At 38.2% G+C, this 23,314-nt stretch overlaps 1 protein-coding gene across 1 annotated transcript; it reads right to left on the bottom strand.

The window, feature by feature from the left end:
- Positions 1 to 16,821: 16,821 nt before the first annotated feature.
- On the bottom strand, positions 16,822 to 17,557 carry LOC308660491 (dynactin subunit 6-like). The gene has a single exon (XM_081314888.1). It carries the CDS (start codon positions 17,538 to 17,540, stop codon positions 16,968 to 16,970), a length of 573 nt encoding a protein of 190 aa, XP_081171014.1. The 5' UTR covers positions 17,541 to 17,557; the 3' UTR covers positions 16,822 to 16,967.
- Positions 17,558 to 23,314: the final 5,757 nt, after the last annotated feature.

Raw genomic sequence — 23,314 nt, 5'->3', positions numbered from 1 at the left:
CAATTTAGACCCATGAGGAGTAAACAACTAAGAGGAGAGTATTTAAAGGGTAAGAACCAGTTTGGTGTAGATTTTAAAGCACTAGGCTAGAAATCAGGATACCATGAGTTCCAGTCCCACCTTAGGCAGAAAACCAACTGGATGACTTTGAACCATCAGACCACACTTCAAATATTGCATGTAGTTTTGGCTCTCACATATTAGGAGAATCTATGTCTAGAGATTGAAGAAGGTTTCATGATGGAAAGAGAAGATTGAGAGAAGCTATGTTAGCACTTTTCAAGTATCTGAAGATTTATTTTCCATCACTGCAGAATGTAGAACACTTAATAATGGATTCAAGTTATTAGAAGGATGATTTTAACTGAGCATTAGGGAGAAAAAAAAATCTTTTCTTAGCATAAGGGGAATTCAGCACCAGGATCTTTTCCAGAGATATAGTAGATGTCCCTTCACTTGAGTCAGGTTGAAGCTACAGAGCAATCTGTTTGAAATGCTTTAATTTGGATTCCCACACAGAGGAAGTGTGGGAATCCAAAAGTCTAAGATTTCTAATTGTATTAATGAATGTTTACCTTAGTTCTTGGATGCTGACTTCTTAGAACGCTCTTCAAAAAGAAGCAGAGAAGTCATCTGTCTATTCCACATTTTATCCTTCTTGTTATTTTGCCTTTTATCCCTTTTTAGGCCTCTGACTAGGCTCATATAATATATTAAGCCATTTAAGGTTCATTGGCTTCTGATCAAGGTTAAGACTAAAACTCAATCATTGTGTTGATAAATCATGGTCTATCTTTTGATGTGTTATATGAAACCATATCATTATGATTTTTTTTCAAGAAACAATGATTAAGCAAATCATGGTTTCATGCTTTAATCTGTTTTTCTTCTCTCTGACTCAGTTATTTTGTCAGAACTTGTAATCCAGAAACGGGGACTCTCTCATTCTGTAATAGATGTTCACAGGCCATTTGCCACATTGGGGCTATGCAGACTAAGAGGCTTGATATGGTTTTAATGTGACTCCCAAGGATTTTACATTAACTAGTCATTAGGAAGCAAATTCTGGAATACCTCTCTGATGGCATATCCCAGCCAAGCTTATTAAAATATATTTGATCCAGTAATTAGAGGCACATGGGATTGTATGTATTTCTTTGTGAAAAATATAATACAAATGTTTGCAAAAGGAAAAGAAAATACTCTACAATTGAATACTAATCCAGTTTCTTGTTGTCGGATTTGTTAATTACATATACAGGAAAGAAGTAAAACAGATATTACTGATTAACGTTCAATTTGCCAAGAACTGTTTCCAGAATGACAATTCTCGGTCCAACATCCCTTTATTTTTTTCCCCCGTTTTGGGCAAAATGGAGGCTCAGCCATTTGTTAAGCAATATAATGCACAATATATTTTAGTCGCCTATAAATGGGGCGTCATGTATACATTATGAGGGTCTTTGTAGTAGAGAGACAAACCAACCACGAGCATCGTTCACCGGATACAAGTTTATTGTTAAATGCTATCCTCAGGCAAACAGAGGCAACATGGTTTTCTCTGCATTTACTGAAGTCATATTGTGAAATCATCTCTGCTGACTTCATAATAAGAAACTATTCTCTTTTTGCTTACAAGGTAATATTATTAGTACTACTATAGACTAATAGTATTGTTACCATTAGTATAGACTGAGACCCAGCTTGATGTAGTGATTAGGATAGAAACTGGTATACTGGGCAGTCTAGTCTCTGCCTTAGGCACAAAACCAGAAGAGCGAGCTTGGGCCAACCCCTCTTTCTCAGCCCTAGGAAGCAAGCAATGGCAAAGCACTTCTTAAAAATAAACCTTGCCAAGAAAACTTCAAGGTCTTGTCCAAGCAGTCTCTGAGACTCCGACATGATTGAATGGAGGGAGGGGGGGGGGAAATATAGATTGCTAGCAAGTCTGCCCCCCTTGAAGTTCATTCTTTTGGCTTTGAAATCTTTTCCTGGCCTCTAGTAAAGTCTGAGCACAGCCCGATACGAATGCAAATATTCTATCCATCTTTTTTACAGATCTTTTTCAGATCTGTTAAAAAAAAATCAGCATCCGTTTTTATTCACCAACATATGCAGCTTTTGAGAAAAAGCCTGGGTAAACACATGGTAGCAAGTCTGAGTGTGGGTATAGGTGGGGAAAAGAGAGCAGAAGAGTGCCAGAATGGAGAAGAATGAGAGGCCAATAAGAAGTAGATGGCAGAAATTAAACTGAAAGGAAAGATTGGGTTTTGCAAATCATAAAAGGCTGCGGAAGATTGCTGCTACATCCTTAGCTATTAAGAAGCCTGAGCTTTAATCTTTGTGCATTCAACAATTGCGTATCTCAATTTAGGGTTTCAGTTCCTTTTTGTGATAAGGTCAGTTTTATCTGTTATTTAGTAGTCAGATGCAACACAATAATCCCCTATGAAATATGATCGGCGCAGATGGATTTGAATTTAGTTTGGTCCCTTTTTCATAAAAAGATTTCAGAATAATGACGTCAGTTATTCCAACAGGTTATTATACTAAGCAGTATCATCAAAATCAGCAATGCTTTTCTTCTATCATCATGTGTTTTCTTTGTTCCCTGTGTTTTAGCTTTCTTCCAAAATAGCATTACAGTATATCAGCACCATCTTGCACATTTAAAAAGCTACCAAGCCAAAGGTAAGCACATATATTTTGTAGGAAGAACCTACAGTGCAAGCTCAAACTTATAACCCAGACTGATTTGCTATGGGCATAAGAACTGGGCAACAGATATCCAGCAGTCCTTCTCAAACAAGTTCATTTAATGCAGCCTAGCTGTCAGGCACATGCAACTAGATCTATACATGTAAAGTTCAAGCTCACACCTTTATTATATTCTGCCTATTCTGCCCGGGAATCTCCCCAACCTTGGTCTGGGAACAGATAGATAAGATTCTCTGGAGCTTGAGGGGTCTCGGTTCTGGACCGCTTGTGACTGCACAAGGACTCGAGGCTCAATCACAGATTGAGGCCTTCCACTTGTCTAGCTGGGTGTTTCCCAACATCAGTATTATTACCAAATTATTTATTTGGAATCCTAAGAGAAGAAGACGATCATTCTATCTTTGCTACAGTTCCTCAGGAGTCTTTAAAGAGAGAGACAGAGAGACAGAAACAGAAATCTCCCTCACACAACTACTTGCTACTCTAAAAAGAAAAAGAGAATATACAACAGGAGCAGCCCTTTAATAACAGATCTCCATGAAATTGCTGCCCAGCACAGGATTTTTCTCTTGCTGGGTTTCCAAATTTTAAAAATACATACTGGATGAAGTGCAGCTTGTAAACAGTAATTGTATAGGAGAAAATGCAGGGAGGGACTGGTAGGAGGCAATGTTTATGACTTCACTTACTATACATTTGGAGAACCAGTCTTGCTGCCTTTGGAGGCCCTCCACTCAACTGATAAGGGCTTGTCCGCTGTCCCAGGGTCCAGTGCTGAATGTGCCACTGGATAAGTTCTTCCTACAGTGCCTAAATCAAAATGCTGTCTGAAGCAGATCTCAAAATGCTGCTGCTCTGCTCACTGTGTGAACCTTTGATGTGGGGCTTTCTGAAACGAGATTTCTGAATGAAATTGTCAGAGCGGTTGGAAGGATCTTATAAAGCAACTCCAAAGCAAAGATGAGCAAGCTTATTCTCATGCCAAATGCCACTATTTCTGAATTAGTTCAACGATCTCGACCCAACCACTTTTCAAAATTGATTCAAAAGCCTACATCAGCTTGTATTAGTTACCTGGACTGACTTCATATTAATTTTTTAAACTAGGTGTGGATCAAGGCTAATTGGACAGTCACTTGTCTGAAATGATATGGGGTTTCCTGCTTGAGCAGGGGGATGGACTAGAACAGGGGTGTCAAACTGCCGGCCCGCGGGTCGGAGCGTCACGGAGAAACCACGCCCATCCCATTGCCGGCAATGGGGAAAAGTTCCGATACATCGTGCGATGTCACGTGACGTCGCGAGTTTGACATTTCTGGACTAGAAGACCTCCAAGGTCTCTTCCAGTTCTATTCTGACTCTTGTTTCAACACAGCAACAATATAAGATAGAGCCTTGGTGGAGCAGTGGGCTAATGCCTCCTTAAGTAACACCAGCTGCCTGCAATTAGTGCAGGTTCGAGTCCCACCAGGCTCAAGGTTGACTCAGCCTTCCATCCTTCCGAGGTAGGTAAAATGAGGACCCAGATTGTTGGGGGCAATTAAGCTGACTTTGTAATAATGCCGCTTGGGGGGTGTGTGTGAAAGCCCTAATAAGCAGGCATATACATAGAATGAAGGCTACTGCTAAGCTTGTAAGCCGCCCTGAGTCTTCGGAGAAGGGCGGGATATAAATGGAATTAAAATAAATAAATAAAATAAAATAAATAAAATTTTCTCTAGACCAATTCCTTTGTTTTTTCCTTGTTCCCTATGAGGTGGTATTATCATGGTGCCCTACTTAGTAGAAGGACCAGCTCTGTCACCCAATTTCAGCATTCCTTATTGCTCTGAATTTCAGCAGCATGCACCCAGTTCATTAGGCAGAGCTTAAATAAATGAAGGCAGTCTCTTCAGAGAGATAATAACTGATAGAATTTCAAGCAGAAAATTCCTCTTAAGTTCAAAAGTCAACCCTGCTCTACATGTGTCCCACATTATCGTGATGTGGTTTGAGTCCACTCTAGAGATCAGGGATTTATTTTAATTTTTTAAAATTGTAGCAATTTCTCTGAGTAAAAGAATTACATAAAATAGGGATCTTTTGTATTCAGTTGCCAGGAAAAGCAAGCTGAACTAAATAATTGTAGCCAGATTTCTTGATCCCGTCTATCTGCATCACTTCTCAAATCGTTTTCTTCAAACACTTCTTAGGATTTATGTGCAGATTAAAACTGTGTAGCTTTTAGATAAGAGTCCATCTGTTAATGTGTTACAATCATGAACTGAAAAAACAGTAGTAAAGACTGTATACCCAAGGACCAGCGCTGAACCATGAGACTCTTTCTTTCTTTACTAGATTTATAAGATTGCTTAAATCAAACAACTCATTGTGACTCTACAACAACAAGCAACAGCATCAAAAGCCCACATCACATTAAAACCTATACAATACATAAATATAAAATATTAAAACAGTGATCAAGTATCATAACAAAAGGGATGGGAATTCCCATTGTGTTTGGGGTTATTTTCAAATAAATTTTCTCAAAATTCTAATTTCTTTTGTAAGCAGAATGGGGAAAATGAGTTTTTTTTAAAAAAAAGAAAGAAAGAAAGAAAAAAGAAAGAAAGAAAGAAAGAAAGAAAGAAAGAAAGAAAGAAAGAAAGAAAGAAAGGGAAGGAAGGAAGGAAGGAAGGAAGGAAGGAAGGAAAGAAAGAAAGAAAGAAAGAAAGAAAGAAAGAAAGAAAGAAAGAAAGAAAGAAAGAAAGAAAGAAAGAAAGAAAGAAAGGAGGAGAGAGAAGCAAAACTGCAGAATTCATTACAACTTTGAGTCCATGAATCATAGAAATCTACATTAATCTGCAGTTTTACCTTTAAACAAAATAGCAGCACTACATGTACATTTCAATAAGAATATGCACTTGGGCCTAGCAAGACACAGGCTCTGCAGGAGCAATTGATACAGAGCATGCTTACAAATTCAGGGACTTTGTAGTTACTGGTCAGAAACATAACAGAAAGGAGAATTTCTCCGGTTTTCTGATTCCATCTGTAGATAAACACACACACACACACACACACACACACACACACACACACACACACACACACACACAACCTATCTACTGCAAACAACAGGTTCCAGTATCTTTAAATCAGCCCAGTAGTCTTAAAAATTTTCTCACATTAAAGGCCTGGGGATATATTTAATGGAGGGCCACCTCGACCTAGCCTTCAACCTGCCCACTCTTTGCCCTCCCCAATGTTGAAGCTTCCAGTATCAGGAAGGAGTCCCTGCAGATTTTACTCGGATAGTCGTTGCTGACTCTAGGGGCCAGTGCTTATTTCTGTTTCAAGACCATTGAGCCAGCTCTGTCCAAACAATTTCCACGGTCACGTGGCCATCATGACATCATAGAGTGCTGTTATCCTCCCACCCAAGTGGTACCTATTTATCTACTTGTATTTGTATGCTTTCGAACTGCTAAATTAGCAGGAGCTTTGGTGAGGATGGGAGCTCACCGCATCTCACGGTGCTCAGGTTTTATCACTGAACTACCCTGCCACCCAATATCAGGAAGAGCCAAATTCAAAAGCCAACACAGAAGGCAGGTTGTAGTTTTCCTTCTCATAAATTCATACCTCCTTCTAGCCTTGAGGTGGGAAAAGTAATGTTAACCCAGGAGGGCTAGCATTTCATCCTTAAACCTATTTCTCTCTACAGATGGGTTTCTAAATGTATTTTCTAGGTTTTAACATTATTTTAGCTCTAAATTAGAATGGCTGCTCCTGCAAATACTTTGATGCTGTATTTTTGCAGGAATATACTTTCAGGGACTACCTCTTTTTCATTTTTTTTCTAGTAATTTTATTAAAAGTTTTGATTAAAAATATAAAAATGAATACAAATTTAAAAAGAATAAAAAATAGAAAGGGCAGAAATTAAATAAAAATAGAAATGAATACAAATTAAAAAAGAATAAAAATAAAAGTAGAAAGAGCATAAATGGAAAAAATGGAAAAGAAAAAAATAAGAAAATACTTAAAAAAAGAAATATATAAAGAAATGATTTCTCCCTCCATCACTACAAGGAGCAGTAATTTTAGTAACTTACCACTTTCTCTTAAAATTCAACAAATGATCTCTTCTTCCCATATCCCATGTTATATCTATAAATTAATCTTGCCATTCAATTTTGATCAGCCAAAGTCCATTAAGGGATACCAGAGATAAAACATATATACTTTAACTTTCATCAGATAAACCAACTTTATATTCCTTTCTTTTACATTTAACAATTTCGATCTTTAGTTCCTTCAAATAATATTGTGGAACTTGATTTGCTTTCATTTTTCTTTGTCCCTCTTACAAAATTCTTCAAAGCTTAACAAGTCATCATAAGAAAATTATTCAAGTCACTCTTTTGACTTGTTATTTCCATATCTCTTTTAAAACATCAGCTGGTTTGTTTTTTGTTTTTTGTTTTTGCATGTCCAGTACAGCATCTTTTTCCATATTATTTTGTAGCTTGTCATTTTTAAATCTACATTCACTCTCAATCTTGTCAGGTAAAACTTGTTCCATTTTCATAGCATCTTTGAAACAGGCTATCTATAGAGGCAGGCAATCTTAAAATTAACTTCTAGATCCTTTGTTCACAAATATTCTTTCCAACTATGAGTTCAGGATAACCATTAGATAACTAGGAATATGGTTTTGATGGTGGTAAAAACTATTGTGCTGATCGAAACCTACTGCTAGTAAACTGTGAAGAGGATTGCAGCCATTAGAATATGCAATAAACTAGAAAGCTGAAGAATAGCTGCTTTTGCAACTCAGTTCAGTGAGGTTTACTCTATGCTAAATTTGATTCTACATCACTGCAGTCATAGTACATTCAGTCTACAGTCTAGTTTGCCAGAAATGAAGAAAAGAATCTGAAGTAAAATGGCCACATCCTCTGCTAGAGGTATTCTCTGAACTGCTTTAAATTATCCTGTCAAATTATTTCACAATCAAGACTTGAACTCATAACGCTTTGCCAGAAAGTCAGATCAAGTGTTTTTTAAAAGTCTGTTTTGAATGCTGTCACATGCTAGGAAATAGCTTTCTAACATAAGAGAACCGTGTGAAGCTTTTGAAAGAAGTGCCTCAGAAAAGGCCTTGACCTAAGCCAAGTACCCTTCTTCAAAGGGTAAAGCAGATGCATCCTCCAGTGTTTTTCAAATTTGGCAATTTTAAGACGTGTGGACTTCAATTCCCAGAATTCCCCAGCTAGCATGCCAGCAGAGAGAAAGTTTAGGACAGCCTGTTTCAGGGTGGCTTTGCATATTTGTGCATTTTGGGGACATTGCCACCAAAGCAGCTATTCACGTATACCCCAAGATAGCGTCCACAGCCATCATGAGACTTCTAAAGAATATGGCTGCATTATAACTTCAAGGAAGTCTTTTGTTCAAACCAACATGCCTGAAAAGCCCCTTGTCTGAATGCTTTGCCCAGTCCTATAAATATATAATTTAATGTTTAGAAGTATAATTTAATCAAGCTTTTTAACTGAATTGTAAATACAGGTAGTCCTCGACTTATGACCACAACTGAGTCAAAGATTTCTGTTGCTAAGTGAATTTTTCACCATCTTATGGCCTTTTTTGCCAGTTATTAAGTGAATCACTTCAGTTGTTAAATTAATAACATGGCTGTTAAGCGAATCTGTTCCTCCCCATGTGAGACACAGACTCAATCAGCAATTTCAAACAAGGACCGAGATGCTCTTATAAAGTGATATTATGAAATCTCCCCTCCAGAACTATAGATGGCAAAATTTTAAATCTAGCCTACATTCCACTAATATAATCAGAGACAAAATATTAGTAAGGTAAGGTGGATTGGTTATGGTGAAAGGCATTCTGTATAGACCAACTTACAGTCCTAGGGGGATAAGCTTCAGTTTTTCTGTAAATTGGAGTCAAGAAAACGATGCTTCGTCTGAGGTTGCTTTCCCATACTTTACTTGGATCCAGCTGAGGGATCAAGCTGAAAAGTTGCAGGAACTTAGGTCTGAGCTTTCTTCCAGGAAGAAACAACCTTATTATCGGGAATAGGGTAAGGGGCAGATATGCCTCTGGTCATAGTAACCGGTACTTTAACTAGAAAATGTTTACACAAACCACTGCGGAGGAGAGACCAGAGGCCAGGTATGTTGTCAGACTTCTAGGGTTGTTGTGTTTTTTTTTTTTGAAGATCTCATCAACTCCATCCAACCACAACTTTAACAGTCATCCCTCCCACTTGACCTATTCACTCTTCCTCCATATATTTCTTTTGAAATTCAGATATGACCAAGATACTTCTTATATTTCTTTCATACTCTATTCAAAATTCAATTCACATTCATTCAGCTCTCATTCATTCTTCACTCTGTCCCCTCTTGCTTACTACTCTTTTTTATTTTTTAACCATACACACACACACACACACACACAAATTGTGACTCCAATTGTGCATATAATGAAGCAGGCTATGACCTTTGCAATGCACTGGTTTTGTCTTCATTTTTTTATTTGCAGGTTGTTGTTTTTATACAGTCATGCCTAATGCTAACACTTCTAGAAAAAATGAAGTTTGAATGACAGACTTGACATATGCTCGCTCTACCACCAACTATGAATTGCTTTCCCATATATAATCAATAAAAATCATGGTTTGCCTCTGTGAAAGGAAGGAACGGAATGGCTCTATTTATGCAGTAGAAATAAATCAAAGCAGGTCTGTCTAGGAAATGAAAATGATCTTCTCTGGTGTCTGTATCATGTGACTGTTAGGAAAAGAGACCCCTGGTATTCTCCACTTTTCAGATATCCAAATGCCATGTGGTCACTGAACATTTCCACTTCTGTGTGTTCTTACATTTTTTAGGAAACCATGATGGATATTTATGGGGAAAGGAGCAGATCAATTACAGAATCCTATGTAATCAAAATATTTCAGTGTTTTTTCTGGATATGAACTGCTTCTTTTTTATGATTTTCTCCTCTTACAATAGGAATAATAGCACCGTATTTTTATGAAAGAAAAATACCTTGAAAGCAATCGTGGAATTTCACTCTAAATATAAATGTAATGATTATCATGGAAACAATATGTCTATGATTTTTTTTTCAAATGTTCTAGGCCACATATATGCAGAATATTTTCTTCACATAAAATTTTGGAATATGAACAAAAAATGTTTTTTGAAAAGGGAGTCTCAGAATGAGACTCAATTACTTCAGTTACTACTCTTTCTTCAAGAAATGTAGAGAGAAACAGAGTAGTGTTAATAAAGGAGATTATTTGTAGCTCAGGGTTGAAATGAGGGGTCCTTCGTGCTTTCTGAGCTTGCTTGTTTACCTAGAGATTCATTACCCAAAGTAGATAACATCAGTTTGGGTAATGAAACATCTGCAAGAAAACAACTAAGCTCAGAGAGCATCAAGGACCTTCCACAGAGAAGTGTAATAGTGAAAGTGCTTGAGTAGAGCCAGGAAGATCCAAGTCCAATTCCTCCTTCAGTCACAGAAACTCACTGGGTGATTTTGTGTCAATCTCAGCCCCCCCCCCCCAGCCCGATTTCACAGAATTCTTGTTGTGAAGGAAAAATACTTCTTGTACTCTGCTTAAACTTAAGGACATTTGAAAAATACTACTAACTACTGTAATAAAATTCTAATGAATTTCTATCTATAAAATCAATTACTACACCATTAACTAAAGCCTACCCACACTCTAGTTGTTATTTTCTAATAATTGTAATACACTTTTTAAAAGAGTTTGGACATTCATCAAAATGATTGAGTTATGTCCAACAACACTTGCGATAACTAATTCTCTCGGAATGTGACCTAGAAAATCCCAGGAGATTCAGATAATGTTCCTACTGATGACTCTTTGGCATCATCATAACACAGTGGGTCTCAAACAGAAAAGAGCATGGGGGAAGGTAAAAACCTAGCTGAAATAATTATTGTAGATAATTCATGCAAGCAAGCCAAACCATGTTCTGTATGGAAAGGCAAAAAACTCTAAACCAGGGGTGTCAAACTGCCGGCCGACAGGCCGGATGAATCATGCCAAAACCGTACCCACCCCATTGCCAGCAATGGGAAAAAAGTTGCAATACTTCGCGGCACGTCACGTGACGTCATGAGTTTGACACCCATGCTCTAGACTGACTGTATGATGGATTTTTTCCTGACCTCAGATACCAATCAGGTTGAAATATAAGGAAGGAAAGTCCTTCTGAACAAGGAGCCATAAATATATAAATTTCAAGAACTTTCAGCCATGTCTACCTCAGTGTAACTCACGACAAAGAAGTCAGCATTCAGTTGCCTTGTTCAAACATTCAAGTGCCTTGGTGTAAATGAAATGAAATGAAAAAGCTTCCTCCACACTAAGACACACATTTTCATAATAACATTGTTAATTGTGGCGCCACTGTTTTTGAGATCTACACTCATTTACTGCAGCTTCCCTATAGGAAATAAAACAATTATTTGGTAAAATGTTTCAAGACATGGGAAAACCCTTCAATGAATGGATTTTAAGCAATAACTTAAGTGCTTTCTTGCAAAACAAAGAGGCCCATGTATTTCGCCTTTGTAGGATGAGGGCTGGAGAGGTCATTTCTGAAAAATAACCGGCTTTAGTTCTAAGAAGAATGTAAAAAGTAATGTTTTGCATGGCTTTCAGCTTACTTTTCATAAAAAAAAAATCCACTTAACCAAAACTAGGACTCATCCTTCAGATCTAATCCAGGATCCATAAATGGAAAAGAGGTGGCAGCTGAAGATGAAATGTTTATGTTGTTGTAGGAGAGAGCAGAAGAAGGAGAAAAAGGATGTTTTGCATTTTGCTTGTCGATGCCAGGGGGTTCCTTGCTCCCTGTCTCCAGCTGATAAAAGGGAAAAAGCAGAGCCCGGGTGAAAGAGGAGGGGGAGGGCAGCTTCCCTGTTGTTGGCTCTCCAGAAGTGAGGGATCAGGAGGAGTCCCAATGGTCTGACAGCTGAAACAGATGATGCAGCACACCACCTATGTAAACAGAAAGGCAGGCTGGGCCTGATGGTGCTCAGAGATATGACCTTGCCCATAGAGCCGCTGAGTCTAGACTCCAGATGTGCTCTCACTGTTACCAGGCCAATTGCAGTCCAAGTGGTAAATATTTCTACCAGATGACAGTGGTCTCTGTTACAGAAATGAGGGGGAATGGACAGAAATGGGAGAGAAAATGAGCACTGGGCACCATTGCCTGCTTAGAAAAATACTCTGCATCATCTGAAAGAAGTTAGGGGGCAATTATTTAAATAGGTCACACACATTCCACCACTCCCCTTTGCCATGTTCGGTTGACAGGGATCCAAGACAAACTGGAGGCGATTGAGCTAAATTAGTCGCTTTAAGTGTACTGAATCGGAGGGCTTGAAAAAGGATCAAAAGAGACTTCTTTAACACTGGGATTGTAGTACTTTGAGGTAAAGTACAGAAGGGGAGGGGAAAGTAGAGTCCCACTGCCAACTGCTAATGGAAAGCGAAGACCACTGTTTTTAGGAAACAATAACAAAACCACAGCAGACATGGGAAGGGAAGGCAGATTACCTGAGATTTTTGTTCCGGACTACAACTTATCCTATTAAATCAGGGCAGCTTGATCTAAGCTTCTTAGATTCCTCAAGACTCCAAACAGGATCATGATAGAATCAAGCAGTTTATATTTTATTCCAGTCAGGGGATCATTGGGGGAAAGGTATACAGAATAAGGAAATGTAATCTCTGTAATTCACTCCTGGTTCCTCCTGTCTCTATCATGCAGTGCTGCAACTTTCTGCCTCTACTGCACCCATATTTGATTTCTAAAGGCTGAAAAAACTAGATGAGCTATCAATCACAAACCAACAGTTTTTTAAAAAACTATTCACTAGGTTGACCCCTCAGTCCTCTTTTGCTAATGCTCCTTTTTCAAGTGTTTCATTGGACTTTTGTTTCTTCAACCAATGGGTCAAATCTTCAGGAGGTTTAGGCCCAAATTCATATTATATTTGCTGAATGATGTAATCCAGAGGTGCTGAGACTATTATAAAGGCATGCTGAATGCCAAGCATCCAAATCACAACCATGTTGCTATAGGGATGCTGCAACGGCCACAATTTTTACAACCAGTTGTAAGTCTCCTTTTTCAACACCATTGTAAGTTTGAAGAGTCAGTGGACAATGAACCCTTTTCCTGTAATTGTTTCTCCTAATTTCCCCAGTACATTTAAAATCCCAAGAGTAGCTGAGGTGCATTAAATGCAGCTTTTTAAAACAGCACCAAATTTTTGTATCAAATGTGAAACCTACATTTGCAGAGTCCACTTTAATATAGGTGACTACTAGCATGGAAAGCATGCGTAAGACTTGGCAGTGCATATACTGCAACTACAGCAATGGGAATAGGAAATGGACACAAAATGAATATTTAAAAGTGGGCATAAAATGAAGTAACTTAAACTTCTTGCAACTTAACTCCAGTTATCTAGATGACATAATTAAATATAAATACAGTTCTATAATCTCCCAAGCAGGTGCCCTCAGCCAGGTAAAAGTAATCAAGATGAAATTAAATGCTGGTTGATTAACATGCCTTTTACAATCCCTTTCTTCTCCTCCATTAGTTAAATTATGTGAATAATCTCAATGGAACACCTGCTAACTACTTCTAATATGAACAGAGACTGGTGTGTATTTATTACAGTTGGATGTAGATGTACTTGCTAATTGGCACTCTTTTCTTCCTCTCTGTCTTTTCAACTTCTTTTTCTTTTAAAAGCTTAAAAATAGCTTTTGTCATTCATCATCAAATGATGAAAAAAAAAACCACCAAGGAAAGATGGGTTTACATACTTGACGTCTTCATGTGGCTACAGAGAGGCTACATTTGAGATCTCTACCTGGTGAACTGAATACATTGCTAGGTTTCTTTGTGTGCCTGGAGCTTGAAAAACAATACAGAGAAAACCTCCTTTTTAATCCATTGAATTTACCATTTTGACTTTGACTGAGATGTTGTGAATGCCACGGGGAAGTGGGTAGAGCAATAGTAGACAATATAGTTATTCTGCCGTAAAGCTATTACAATAAGTGGCTTTTTGTTGCAATTTAAGAAGACATTAATTTGGGAGTGAGGGGTTAAGATTAATAAAGGGATTTCAAGTGTCCGCCATTGCAGTTTTGCAAGTCCATATATCATTGTGAAGTAAATTAAAAGCAATTGTCTTTAGATTCAAGACAAAATAAGCAGGCGTTGAAGAAGCAACTCTATTTGGTTAATTACTGAAATATTAGGAAAATGTCAGCCACTGTCATAAGCAAGAAGTGTGTGAAGGGAACAATTTTGTTTGACACTGCATAGAAGATACCACATGTTCCAAAATTAATCACTCTTTGAGTTCTGTTTGCTGGTCAAGCTAAACTACACTGACATTCTAGAATCTGTGTTTATAAAGAAACAGCTAATTTTATTTGCCTGAAAAAATTGCAGTAAGCTCAGATGTGATACTCTTCATGTATTTTCAAATGCTTGAGCAAATCAAAGAGAAGCACATACCCAGTGCTTTTTTTTTCTATAAAAAAAAAGTGCCAGAACTCAAAGGTGCTGTCACTGGGAGCGATGCCGGTGTCTTGCTACAGCGTCGCCACCCATCCTTTGCACCCCCACCCCTGTGGCTCAGAGCCACATGCTGTGGAGATTCCCCTCCCCGCAGTTGCCATGCCACGGCCCATGCTGAGCCCCCACCCAGAGCTGCTCCAAACCCCAACCAAGAGCTGTTTTCCTCGTGGCAGTGGTCTCCAACGCCAAACAGCTGATGGCCTCCAGTACTGGCACTCGTTCACTTACTTCCCCGTCGCTTCCAAATGCAGTGAGTGAGTGAGCAAGTGGCGTTTGGAAGCATTTGGAAGTGATGGGGCAGTAAGTGACTGAGTGAATGAGCAAATGGTGTTTGGAAGCATCGGGGCAGTAAGTGAGTGAGCAAGCAAGGGGCCTTTGAAAGAGACAGAGTGAGTGGGGGAGAGACTGAACGAAGTGCCTTTGAAAGAGATGGAGGAGTGAGTGAGAGCGACTGGAGGATTTTGTGAGCAAAGTGTGAGTGAGTGGAGAGGCTTTTGCGAGTGAAGGGTGAGAGAAAAAGGGAAAAGTGAGGGGGAGAAGGGAAAAAGAAAAGGTACTGACTTCTGACTTCCTCTGTTACAAGAGTAGAAGGAAGCATTAACATTGAACTTTTTGCTTTTCTATAATATTATAAACTAGCCATTTCTATAACAATAAATGAATCTAACCAATGAAACCCAAAATACCCCCCCCCTTTTTTAGTCATCAAGTTTTTGACACCTTGTTAAGCACTGGTGGTGCTTGAATATTGTCATCTCATAAAAGTGGTACAATTTCTGAAAAGGTTGAAAAGCCCTGATGTAAATGGAGCCTAAATTGTTTATTGCCATCCTATTTGCAAATAATATCTTACTTACCTAGTTGAGATGGTGTAGTTGGGCAGCAGGGAGGGGTGTAAAGTTCCTGCCTTCGCTGCAGACAACTTGCCTGTGCAATGTTTGCCGGCCGGGTCTTTTGGCATGCTCAGCAGCAATTCCTATTGGCTTTCGAAAGCCAATAGGCCAGGTGTAGGCAACCTTGGCTCTTTTATGACTCGTGGACTTCAACTCCCAGAAGATGTTACATAACATAACATCAACTGGAAGATGTTAAACTGTCCTGTTTCTCATTGTGTTAATGAGTCCTCTCTAAGCTCTGCTGGTCAGCTTGTCCTGGATTGTTTTGCCACAAAATGGAACGGTTTGTAAGTTGCAGTTAAGACATCTCATTTTATGTTGTAGATTGTGATGTTAAAGAAACTAACTTGATGTTGAACATGATAACAGCAGCACGGTTACTGGTGGGACAATATTGGAAGAAGGATAGTTTGCCCACTATAGAAGAATGGGTGTTTAAAGTTTCGAATCTTGAAGAAATGTCTAAGATTTCTGCTTATTTGAAAGATCATTCACAGGAAAGATATATTTCAGTTTGGAGGAGATGGATAAATTATATTCAGAACAAATATGGGACTAAAAAGTTCCATTTAGCTTATGAGTAGATTTTAGTGGGATATTGTTATTGGTACTTTGTTTGTAGTTAGGTTAAAGGGGAGTTAAAGCACATTATGAATTTGGTTAATTGTATATTATGCATAATTTTTATTTAGAATATGATTATTGTAACTATAATCCTGTATTTAGCTCTGGGAAGTGGGGGGGGGGAAGTGGGCGGGTTTGGGGTGGGAGGGATTTGGGGATATATTGTAAAATTTTGTTTTTGTAAAATTCTTTAATAAAAAAAAAGATATGCAAACTGAACTAATCAAAGCTTTCAGTCCCACAGAATGACTTTTAACAGAAATAAAGGCCAGCTCCTTTAAACACGCAAGTCTCAATTATGCAACTCTGCTTCCCTATTCCTTAGCCTCCCTCTTTTCCCTCTGGGTTCATGGTACAAACATAGAATATTAACTTTATAGGTAGTAATCTTCCTTTCATTCACTGTTGCTTGCACCTGATTAAACAGAACTGCATGCATATTTCTCCATTAGCTTTTCTTTTGGTTTGCTCAAATGTGTTCATGTCATACTTCTTAAGGCGTAGCTTCATTATTCTGTCAAACGGTAGTGCATTTCTTCAAGGTAAATGCAGTTCTTTGGCACAATGAGGGTGACACTCCGTTGTTTAAAGATTATCAGGAAACCAGACACTGAAACCCCTGGCATGTTTCAATTTTTTTAAAAAAAGAAAAAGAAGAAAAAAACATACATTGAATTGAACTACTATATTATCATATTTGATTTATAAAGACCTTAAGTAGAAACACAATTTCTCTCATTCTCTCTAATATCATCACACAACAATGTATATCACTTTGGCTAAACAATGTGGAGCATACCCATCAAATATTGATTCAACAAAACATTAAACAGAAGCATTTCAGAACTGAAATAAAGACAACTTTATCTGCTACAATGGGTGTAGTTGTGAATGTGAAGCCTTCTTTTTTTTTTACATTTTAATAAATAAAATTAAGCTGCATAACTGTATGACTAAATTTCCAGACTAAGCAAAAAAAAAGTTAGTTCTTGCAAACATAAAGTCCAGAAAGAAGGTAATACATCTCCGATATAATTCTGATCATGATCTAGGAAGGCTTTCAACTCTTCACAGGTGTTGATGTTGCTTTCATAGCCTTTTTAAGATGATGATAATTTGGGAGGATTTTCATGAGGAAGTCTAGCTGTAATGTTTGTGGCTGTGGCCGCTCAGTTTGCACTCGACGAAGGCAGTCCGCTCCGTAGATTACAGTGTTCTCAGGGATGACTTCGTATGTGTTGACATTGCAGCAGGCACCGATAATGCAGCCGCTTGTCAGGATCACATTTCTACCAACAAATGCTTTTGACTCAATTACATTGTTGTCTCCTATTTTCATTGCTTGAGAATAACAGCCAACTTCAAACACATTATTAGTGCCAATGACCATCGGTTTGGTTCCTGCTTCCTCTGTAGTAGGAATAATGTTTTCAGGACAGCCATTAATGATAATTGCCTGTTCTTCTATGAGATTACCTTCCCCAATCACAATTGGTCCAGCTTCTGCAATGATTCGGGCTTTGGGATGAACCACTGTCCTAGGTCCAATAGTCACATCTCCTTTGATTTCGCTCTCCACACAAACAACAGCTCCAGGAGCAATCTTCACACTTTTCTGCACCTTCTCCGCCATCTTTCTTTTCACCCATCCATTACTTGGCCTGCAACGAGACACCCTTGCAGATATCAATGTGAAGCCTTCTTGAGGCAATCATAATAGACTGACCTCTGGGTCACATTTTACACATTGTTTATTTTTTTAAAAAAACAACCCACATCAATTATAAGCAAAAGAAATGCCACAGGGACTTCAGTTGAAAACAATTGGAAGGTTATAAGATGAGGAGTTTTTTAAACTTTCTATAAAAAGGGATTACACTAACCTATCTTTGATATCTTTAGGAGTTAGACTATCTTCTGGTTGGTAGGATACAGGCAAGAATATGTTGGGTCCCAATAAATGTATGCCATTCTAAAGAATGAATTCCAAGAAACTAGACTGTGGATCCTACGTGAAATTTTTACTCCTAAAAGCAGTCTCCTTTACAATTCCAGTCAACCATCCTTCCAACCTGCATCCCGTTTTACTTTTCCAAATGCCACATTGTATATATTTTACCTACTGGAATATATTCACCAGCCACTGTCTCTTAAATTCATGTTTTCACCTTCTTTAAAACAAACCTTTGGTGCCGATATCCCCCTGTTGTTTTTTAGTGGTGCCATCCTGGCAACAATTCCGGTGGCATTTACTGTAGGTGGTAAGTCAGTATAGGAACGACTTGTAAACAGGAGCATCTAAATTCTTTCACATTGGCAAGAACTTGTTCAGTGTCAGCCTGTGCTCCCAGCAGCTGAATCTGATGAATCTGAGGAGGAGGAGGAGGAGGAGGGGTTTGGAGAGCCTTCAGTGTCAGAGGGAGGCTCTGATGCACTGCAGGACTCTCAGCCTGGCTCCTCCAGTCGTGTTCCTCATGAGGCTCAGCTGAGTGAGGAGGAGGTGTCGGACTCAGAGGAGTCACAGCTGAATCTGTTCAGAGAAGCTAGAAGCAGAAGGCAATCCAGCAGAGTAAAGCAGAGAAAATCAATGAGGCAACTCAGTGAAAGGAGGAGAAGGCATTGAGAAGCCATGGCTTGGGACAGATAATAAAAGGGGAAGGTGTGGGCGGTGCTAGTTGCTGAAGGCAACCGTTCATAGACATTCAAAGAGAATCCTGGTCTATTCTTGCTAATCTGTTTGACTCTTGTTTGTTGACTCTTGTTTGCTGTTTTGAATCATTTATTGAAGAAAATATTCTGCTGCTTTTTTGTTTGAAAGACTTTATCATTTTGGAACTGTAAATAAATTTGGGTTGGGTTTTTCCCAGCCTATTAATTTGTCAAAAGGAAAAAGGGGTTGTCCCTGTCACACAAACAGGGCTGGTCGTAGGCTGGAACAGAACAGAACTGTACATTTCTAATGAGGAGCAACTAAACTGTTTTAAAGGATGAAACAACTGGTTGAACTCATTTTAGGAGGAAATCATAACTTGTGGATTAACAGCAGAGAGAAAAGTGACTCTTCGTGATAAGTATCAACTCATACGTCTGTACCGCATAATAGACTTTTCAGAAGTGCCAACATTTTATTATCTTAACAAGTGAAAGAATAAAAGAAGTGTTCTATTGTGAGGCTAAACTCTTAGGGCTAGAAGTGGCAGTTTGCAAATAAAGGCTATGCTATAGCATAGCGAGAACACTTTCATCATTCTAGAACAAAAATCCCATAATATGCAAAGTAACAAATACAACAGAGCATCTGGCTTTGTTTCACTGTGCTTAATGTGATTATTGTTTAGTTAGCATAATTTTATCTTAGGAACTGTCACTTCTGTTCTAATCCAGTGACTATTTAGTTCAGAAGCTTTACCAACCAATCCTTTGTACAGGGTTAGGATATTTTTGGAGAGCACAAAATGCACTTTGAACAGTGGCAGCGGTGGCAGCCAAGTGACAGGAGGCTCGTTTTAGACCCAAATTCAGTTTTGGAATGGCCTCTCCCTTCCAGGAAAAGGCCATCCTCCATGACCAATTTTGACTGGCCTGCAGGAAATGCTGGACATCTGGTTTTCTCCAGAGGTATCTGATTGCATAATGCCTGATTCGTGCCATTGGGTCATTATGCAAGCTCATCTTATACATTGATATATTGACCTAATTGGGAGACTACTAGGCCTTTTGTTAAAATAACTCATTTCAAAACATTAATAAGGAATACAATTAAAGATTAAAACTTAAAGAATAAATTAAAACTTAAAGAATACAATAAAGAATAAAAAAAATAAATAATGAAAATGAAAATTAAAGAATAAAATTATAGAATAAAAATGAAAATTAAAGAATAAAAATAAAAGATGCTTCTAGTCAATTTAAATTAGGGAAATGACATATTGCAGGTTTATGTCCAGATTATTATTATTATTATTATTATTATTATTATTATTATTATTATTATTATTATTATTATTATTATTATTATTGTTGTTGTTGTTGTTGTTGTTGTTGTTGTTGTTGTTATTATTATTATTATTATTATTATTATTATTATTATTATTATTATTATTATTATTAAAAAGGGATCTTGGAGGTCATCTAGTTCAACCCCCTGCTCAGGCAGGAAACCCTATACCATTTCAGACAAATGGCTGTCCAGTCTCTTCTTAGAAAACTTCCAGTATTGGAGTATTCACAGCTTCTTGAGGCAGGTTGTTCCACTGGTTAATTGTTCTAACTGTCAGGAAGTTTCTCCTTAGTTCTAGGTTGCTTCTCTCTTTGGTTAGTTTCCATCCGTTGCTTCTTGTCCTGCCTTCGGGTGCTTTGGAGAATAGCTTGACTCCCTCTTCTTTGAGGCAGCCCCTCAGATATTGGAACACTGCTATCATGTCACCCCTCGTCCTTCTCTTCATTCAACTAGACATACCCAATTCCAGCAACTATTCCTTATATGTTTTAGCCTCCAGTCCCCTGATCATCTTTGTTGCTCTTCTCTGTACTCTCTCTAGAGTCTAGACATCTTTTTTACATCGTGGTGACCACAATGTAAATACATTGCAGGTTATCAGCCACTTTTGTAGCAATAAGTTGCTACAGTTTTTTTATTACTTTGGGGGAGGTTAGAGAAATGATTGCAACGCCATTTGGAATATTCTATGGGACACAACTTAGGGCAGAGAGTAAAAACCACAGCTGCTTACTCAGCAGCACTGTTACCTTGCAATATGTAACCTGGTTGGGATATTTGGCAACCGACTGCCAGTTTCCCCTTCTAGCCCAGGACCAGAAGACCAGAAAATCTCTGTCCAAAAATATCCTAGCTAACAAATTGGTGGTGCAGAGGACAGGCCCATGATAAACAGAAGGTATTATCCCAATAAGTTACCTGATGTCTCCTCTGATACACAAAAGACCAGTAGATCTTTTTTCAGAAATAACTGGAGTGACAGGTCGTTACGGAGAGTTCCTCTGCATGGCCATCTCTCGCCTGAACCACTTGAAAGATGACTAAAGCTGCCAGCTCAGGCCTTTGTCCAAGCCCACCTCAATTCATCTGAAGAAGAGTGATGGGTAGTGTTTTATTATATCGGGTGGTGATATTGGGGAAGAGGGGAAATTGTTCCATGGGAATTCACCGATCATTCCTGTAATTGTCCTACTTAAAGTATAAAGACAGGACCAGTCACAGGATTCATAACTAAGACAGAGTAGATCTTAGAAATTGTAGGAAATGTAGTAGCTTTTCCTTGCAAAGTCTGATGGGCTGATCAGCCTGAGGCATGAAAATGTGTGAAACATAGTTCATAAAGGTTAGTCTGCATGGGAGGGCCATAGTTCATGCCAATGTACTGCTAAACATAAGTATTCTTTGTATTATATTTCACTATATTTCTCATAGATGGGACGCAGTGGCTCAGTGGGCTAGGATGCTGAGCTTTGTCGATCAGAAGGTCGGCAGTTTGGCGGGTCGAAGCCTGAGTGCTGCGTAGCAGAGTGAGCGCCTGTTACTCGTCCCAGCTTCTGCTAACCTAGCAGTTCGAAAGCACATAAAAATGCAAGTAGAAAAATAGGGACCACTCCGGTAGGAAGGTAACAGCGTTCCGTGCGCCTTTGGCGTCTAGTCATGCTGGCCACATGACCACGGAGACGTCCTCGGACAAGCGCTGGCTCTTCGACTTTGAAACGGAGATGAGCACCGGCCCCTAGAGTCGGAAACGACTAGCACGCGTGTGTGGGGGAACCTTTACCTTTACCTTTATATTTCTCATCTGTTCTGTTGGTCCAAGAAAACCTTTTGCTATCCACGTACATTTTCAGGTAAACATTCTTAAATGATTGCACTTTTACAAGCATCTCTGTATAAAGAAAGGAGTGTTTTCATAAGGGGGGGAACCTTCTCTGCTTGTTTTTCCTACCATTTACAAATTTTATGCAGATCTTTGCCTCCTGCAGGCATTTCTGTGATAATTTTTTAGTTGAAAATTGTCTTGCAAATTCAACGTTTTTCAAAATTTTGCCATGTATCAAAGCAAAGTAGATATGCATTCCTCTAAAATTTCTGATATACTGAATTTCTCACCCATCTCTTTTTTTCATTCCAGTTCATAATATATCCCCTTACCGATTTAATTATAGCATTCATCTGATCATTAAAAAAAAAGTTTCAATTGTTGCCAAGTTACTTTACATCTGTTACTCATTATTACTGAGATCTGATATATGTGGCCAGGACAGTTATAAGATGCCTTCAAAATTTAGTACTAGACTATAAGAAAAGCCCTAAAGAGACCCTTCTTTTCTACAACTTTCTCTTTGGGTATAGAATGCAATGGCTTCTCAGTTTTAATGTTTTCGGACAAGGTTTTACTGTAGCTGCTTTTTATTAGCTTGATATTTATTGTTTGTAGCTTTACATCCCTTAAGTCATTTTATTTCTAGGGAACTATTTGTCTCAGCTGCCATAGGCACCAGTGTGATTAATTCTGTCTATAACACTGGCTTCATCTTACAAAGAAAACCTATTCAAAATGTTCTACTGATGGCATCTTCCTCCAGCACGTTTAGCCAAAATGTATAAGACAGTATCTCCCAAATGTTGGAAATGCTCCGAAGAATTAGGTACATACTTTCATACGTGGTGGTCCTGTAGCAAGTCACAAAGATTTTGGCAAATGATTTGGGCATGGCTGAAAGAAATATTAAGACAAGAAGTTGAGTTCAGTCCAGAATTTTTCCTATTGGGCATAACAAAAGAGAAATACCCTAAAGACGAGTTGTATCTGATGATTCACATTATTACAGCAGCAAGAATGTCATTTGCCCAGAATTGGAAAAGGCATGAAATCCCAGTAGAAAACGAGGTAATAAGGAAAATTTGGGAATGCGCAGAAATGGATAAATTAACTTTGGAAATTAAAAATAAAGACCAATCAGGTTACTACAAAATTTGGAATAAATTTTATCTTTGGCGGGAACAAAAGGAAGGTCTCTATTAGAACTTATAGATTGGTTGATTGTTCTAAGTATTGTATTATATTTAATTGATTTGTATCTTAAGTGTATTTTATGTGTACATATATATATATGAATATTGTAGACAAGAAGGTATGTCAGTCCGTTTGTACCGTGTCCAATGTTTTAAATAATAAATTTAATAAAGTATAAAAAAAAATCTGTCTATTCTTAGATTTAAAGGTCAAGAAGTGAAGAAATATACATTAGGTCTGTTCCAGGTCCAGATGCTAGACTAGCAATACACTAGCACATAGAGATACATGCTATTCACTCTCGCATATGTGTTGTGCATTATGAGCTCTTCCTATGAGCTATTCATAGATGTAAGAGACATCTATGTTCTTCCCTTTACATGCAAGC

The sequence above is a fragment of the Vipera berus genome (assembly GCF_964194415.1).
Source record: "Vipera berus genome assembly, chromosome: 1".
Lineage (NCBI taxonomy): Eukaryota > Metazoa > Chordata > Lepidosauria > Squamata > Viperidae > Vipera > Vipera berus.
This window is presented reverse-complemented; position numbering and strand designations above follow the sequence as displayed.